General features: G+C 60.4%; 1 protein-coding gene across 2 annotated transcripts; it reads left to right on the forward strand.

Moving 5' to 3' along the window:
• The first annotated feature begins 140 nt into the window (after positions 1 to 140).
• HES6 (hes family bHLH transcription factor 6) lies at positions 141 to 1,938 on the forward strand. 2 transcript variants are annotated; one of them, XM_011379552.2, is made up of 4 exons: positions 141 to 323; positions 409 to 495; positions 601 to 682; positions 910 to 1,938. In XM_011379552.2, the coding sequence occupies exons 1-4, from the start codon at positions 240 to 242 to the stop codon at positions 1,332 to 1,334; spliced, it is 678 nt and encodes a 225-aa protein (XP_011377854.1). In that variant the 5' UTR covers positions 141 to 239; the 3' UTR covers positions 1,335 to 1,938. The 2 variants fall into 2 exon arrangements, with proteins under 2 accessions (XP_011377854.1, XP_011377855.1); XM_011379553.2 differs by having other exon boundaries at positions 601 to 642; positions 910 to 1,038.
• Positions 1,939 to 4,931: the final 2,993 nt, after the last annotated feature.

The raw sequence follows: 4,931 nt of genomic DNA on the forward strand, positions 1-4,931 counted from the left end.
GCCGGCGGCGGGGCTAGACAAAGCGCACCGCTCCCATTGGCTGCGGCGCGCCTCCCGGCCGGCGGCTCCAAACCCAGTTGGCCAATCGGTGCATTGAAATGTAAATAAGGCGCTATAAAAGGGGCGGGGCTGCCGTCGGCGGAAGAAGCGAGGGAACGGGGACCCGAGTGCGTCGGCGGGCGGCGCGGCCAGGGGCGCGGGCGCCTAGCGCGCTCGCGGCGCTCCAGACTCTGCGGGTCATGGCTCCGCTCCTCGCGTCTGGACGGGACCGTGCTGGCCGGGAGGATGAGGACCGAGGCTGGGAGGCGCGGGGGGACCGCAAGGTGCGGGCCAGGGCCGCGGGCGGGCTTACGGGGTTCTGCGCGGCGCGGCCCGCGGCGCTGGGGCTCAGTCTCCGGCTTCCCGCAGGCCCGGAAGCCCCTGGTGGAGAAGAAGCGGCGCGCGCGGATCAACGAGAGCCTGCAGGAGCTGCGACTGCTGCTGGCGGGCCCCGAGGTGAGGCAGGCAGGCGGTGGGAGCCCAGGGGCTGCCGAGCGGGAGGCGGGTGGGCGGGTACCCGGCCTCACCGCTCCTCCCCACCCGGCGCCCCCGCCAGCGCAGGTGCAGGCCAAGCTAGAGAACGCGGAGGTACTGGAGCTGACGGTGCGGCGCGTGCAAGGCGCACTGCGGGGCGGGTCGCGCGGTGAGTAGCGGAGGGGCGCCGGGAGCGTTCGCACAGCCCGCCCCTGCCCGGACCTAAGACTTCCCCGCCCGGCGCCCCTGTGCTATCGGGGCCGACGGCTCCCCAAGCCCCCGGAGTAGGGCACGCCCATGCATCTCCTTGGTGAGCCCCGTCCTCGTGGGCCAGGACAGGGCAGTCCTGGCTCACCTGGCCAGGTGCGATTCTTTCTCTCCCATCCCCGCGCGCAGGGCGCGAACAGCTGCAGGCGGAAGCAAGCGAGCGCTTCGCCGCTGGCTACATCCAATGCATGCATGAGGTGCACACGTTCGTGTCCACGTGCCAGGCCATCGACACCACCGTGGCCGCCGAGCTCCTGAACCACCTGCTGGAATCCATGCCGCTGCGCGAGGGCAGCAGCTTCCGGGATCTGCTGGAGGACGCCCTGGCCGGGCCTCCCGGAGCCCCTAGGCGAAGTGGCTGGCTCATGGGAGGGGCCCTGGGGTCCCCGCTGCCCAGCCCTCCGGGCCCCGGGGACGACATGTACTCCGACCTGGAGGAGGCCCTCGAGGCGGAACCGAGCCGCACCCTTGCGGAGAGGCCAGACTCCGTGCCCGGGGCCCTCAGCAGCCTGACAGCTGCCCGGGTCACCCAGAGCGTCTGGAGACCTTGGTGACCAATGCCAGCCGAGGGCCTGCGGGGCTGGGCCTGGCCTTCTCGTGCTCTGGTCACTCCTTCCTGAGTTCGAGATGTGGGCGGGGTCCGAATGTCTCCCAGGTCTGCCGGTACTCTCTCCAGTGGGCAACAGTCCAGCAGCCCTTGGATGCCCAGCCAGGCCCCTAGTCCTGTTCCTTAAGGGAGTAACTTCTGTGGACCCAAGGCCCAGTGGGGGGAGAATGGGAGTCACAGGGGCCAGGAAGGATCGGGCAGAGCTATCAGGGCTGTCTGGGGTTCGGCCCTCCCAGTGTTCTCAGGCTCTGTGTGGGTTGGGGGGAGGGGGGACAGAGGTGACCAGAGTGGTGCTGAGTCTCTCCTCCTTGCTGAGCACTAGTGTCCCGGCAGAGGGAGACCTCAGGCTCTGGCAGCCTTGTCCTGAGTAGAAGTTTGAACTTGCCACTTCAGCCAGGACACAGGGGAGGCAGGTGCAGCATTGCACACAGCTGTGGGACAGACTTCCTGTACATCTGGCATTTAGCACACTTGAGTTTGTGTATCAGGTTACCATCAAATGTTCCAATCTATTAAATAAAGGATTTTGTAGAGTTAGTTACCCTTTTGAAGTATTACTAAATGATGTGTCATTAATGTGTCAAATGTATGAAAACTAAATTAAGCACATTTTCCTGTGTCTAATACTGGGGGAATATTTTTAAAGTCTCTCACCCTCTGTCAGCAAAGTGAGTAGTGTGATAGCAGTGGAGACGGGTCACCCCATGGCTCGTCTCAGAGTGGACAGTGCTTCCTCCCCCGATTGCTGGGCAGTTCCAAATGGGCTTCGCCTGTGGGTCCTTGGGCCTGGCCCGCTTCCCCTGGGACTGCGTGCAGCCTGGAGATGGACGCCATCGTGCAGGCTTTGTCTCCAGAGTAACCAAACGACAGGGAAACAGCCTGCCCTAGACCACTCTGCTTCCTGAGCTCCGGGAATAAACTAATGCCTAATTGCCAGCCACGTGGTTTGCAAATTTCCTTCAAAGACCTGACCTGTGTCCGGATCCATGAGCATGATGTCAGTCTACTTGTGTTAGGTTGTCACTTTTCTGGCTGAAGAGGGAGTTTCCACCAGTGCCAGTGACTTCAGGGACAAGGAGACCCACCCAGGTCATAGCTTGAAGTGAAAGCGCCATGGCTGCAGGCGACTTGGACTGGAGGTCAACCCAGGCCCAGGAGGTCAGAAGCCTTGAAAGGAGTGACAAGATGGCAGCTGGGGTATGGGGAGACTGCCCCCTCAGGCTGGGTTGGGGCCTGCAGCTCACATGTGATCAGTTGACAGCAGCAACTCATAGGTAGCCCAGCCTCATCTGCTCCAGGCCCCCAGTGCAGCTTGTTCTCACTTTGGATGGGTAGTGCCTAGGCCCAGGGGGAGATGTGACAGTTCAGGATTGACACCTGGGTCCCCTCTCTGGTTACGTGCCTTTGCTTGTAGAACATCTTTCCCAAGAGCCCTTTTACAAAGGCCCCCAGCAGGTCCTGGCCACCAGGCGTGTTTCACACTGGCTCTCCTGATTCAATCTTAGATCTCAGTCACCAGGCTCTAACCAGATGAAGCTTAATTTTAGCGACAAGATGAGTTGTTCAAGGGGTGGAGAAGGGGAGGCAGGTCCATAAGACAGGACCCAGAGGATGGAAACATTCCTGGGATTTTAATTGCCCCAGAGGTGGTTATAGGATGTGTCTACAGGGACACAGATGAAGAATAGTCCCACCAGTGAGACCGCTATCCCCTGTGGCTCCCAGCAGCACCCACAGGTCACTGATGAACTCTGGTGCCATTGGAACAACTCCATACCCACACTGTCACATCCTTCACTGCATTTGTCTCCTGCGGTTGCCATAACGTGGTGGTTTAAAGCATCACAAATGTGTTCTCTTGCAGTTCTGTGGGTTAGAAGTCTGATGTAGGATTCACTAGGCTAAAATCAAGCCTCCTTTCCGGAGGATTCAGGGTGACTCCATTTACTTTTTTTGCTCTGCTTCAGAGGCTGCCCACCGTCCTTGGCTGGTGACCCCTTCTCCCGCCTTCAAAGCCAGCAACATTGCATCCATCTGATTTTTCCACAGCCCCATGTCCTTCGACCCTCCTATGTCCCTCTTCCTTCTATTTTTAAGAGCCCTTATGATTACACTGAGCCCACCTGGATGGTCCAGGATACTCTCCCTGTCTCGAGGTCCTTAATCACATTCGCAGAGCCTCTTTTGCGGTGTGAGGTAACGTATTCACAGGTTCTGGGAATGAGGGTGTGCCCCTCTCCTGGGGGGCCGTTATTCTGCCGACCACACCCACCTGCACCTCTGCCCAGGCACTCCACCTTCCACCGCGATGCCGTCCTCCCACGTGGACAGGGGGACCCGTCCCCTCTGGCCTCTCTGACAGCGCTCTCTCCACTGCATCAGGCATCTCGCCTCCCACCGGCCCATTCTCATCATCCCACAAATATGTGGCGCCTCCATGTGGAAAAAAGAGGGAAAACACCTCCCCGGCCAGTGTACCGTCAGCCTCGGCCTCGTTTCTCTGCGTTAGAGCAAAATACATTGTCTACACTCACGACCTCCGCTTCTGCACCTCGCTCCCTTTCCTTCTCCTCCAGCCAGGATAATGTTCCCGCCCCGCCACTGACACTGCCCTTGTCAAGATGTCCGGTGACATCCACGTTTCCAAATCCAGCGGCCAGTTTTTAAGTTTCAGGGTACTCCACCCTACAGTGAAGCACCCCCTCCGTCCTGAAACTCTCCTCAAACTCAAGAACAGCCACTCCCCAAGTTGTCCTACCTCACGGGCCATCCTCAGTCCCCTTTACTAGATGCCCCTCTCCTGCCAACCTCCCAATGTGGGCAGGCATCACCCATCACCGCCGCCATCTATCCCATATGGCATGTGGCCTGTCCCATCCGGACGCCTCCATCCTAAGCCCATGTCCAAACTTCTTGGCCTTCTTATATCCTATCTATTCAATGTCTCCACTTAGATGCCTGATGAGCATCACAAACCAGAGAAAAAGCACGACTGACTTCACCCCAAAAAGCGCTGTCACTGCCGCAGTCTTTGCCACTTCGCGGCACCCCATTGATTAGGCAAAAAAATCTAGAAGTCCCCCTCCATTTCTTTCTTTTTCTGTCGGCCCTCTCCCTCTCAATCAAGTCCATGAGCTCTACTTCCAAATCGTGTGTCATCTTTCCCACCCACCGAGTCCAGGCACCCTCGTCTCGTCTTTGACTTGGACTTGGGTCCCAGACCCAACTCGCCTGCCCACTTGCACGCGGGGCGCCTGACCTGCGGGCCGCCCCCACCGCCCCGCCTCCCGCGGCTCTGCTCTAGGCTCGGGCCGTGGCGGGCGACCTGGCAGCGGGCTCCGGCCAGTGTCGCTCAGCGCCGCGCGGGCCCGCGAGCCATCCCAGGACCGCCCGGAGCCCGCCTTGCAGGAGCCGGAGGCGCTCGGAGACGCTCGGAAGTACTCGGGGGCTCTGGGGACGGCGTCTTAGAGCCGCGGGGCCTCCTGGGAGATGTAGTTCCCAGCCTCCGACGTCCTTTTGTCCAAGTCGGCTGCGGGCCGAGCCC

The sequence above is a fragment of the Pteropus vampyrus genome, unplaced genomic scaffold (genome assembly GCF_000151845.1).
Source record: "Pteropus vampyrus isolate Shadow unplaced genomic scaffold, Pvam_2.0 Scaffold364, whole genome shotgun sequence".
NCBI lineage: Eukaryota > Metazoa > Chordata > Mammalia > Chiroptera > Pteropodidae > Pteropus > Pteropus vampyrus.

Coding starts and splice junctions, on each gene's coding strand:
- HES6 (XM_011379552.2), top strand. CDS start 240: ATGGCTCCGCTCCTCGCGTCTGGACGGGACCGTGCTGGCCGGGAGGAT. Junction 496..600: donor TGCTGCTGGCGGGCCCCGAG/GTGAGGCAGGCA, acceptor CCGCCAGCGCAG/GTGCAGGCCAAGCTAGAGAA. Junction 683..909: donor ACTGCGGGGCGGGTCGCGCG/GTGAGTAGCGGA, acceptor CCCCGCGCGCAG/GGCGCGAACAGCTGCAGGCG.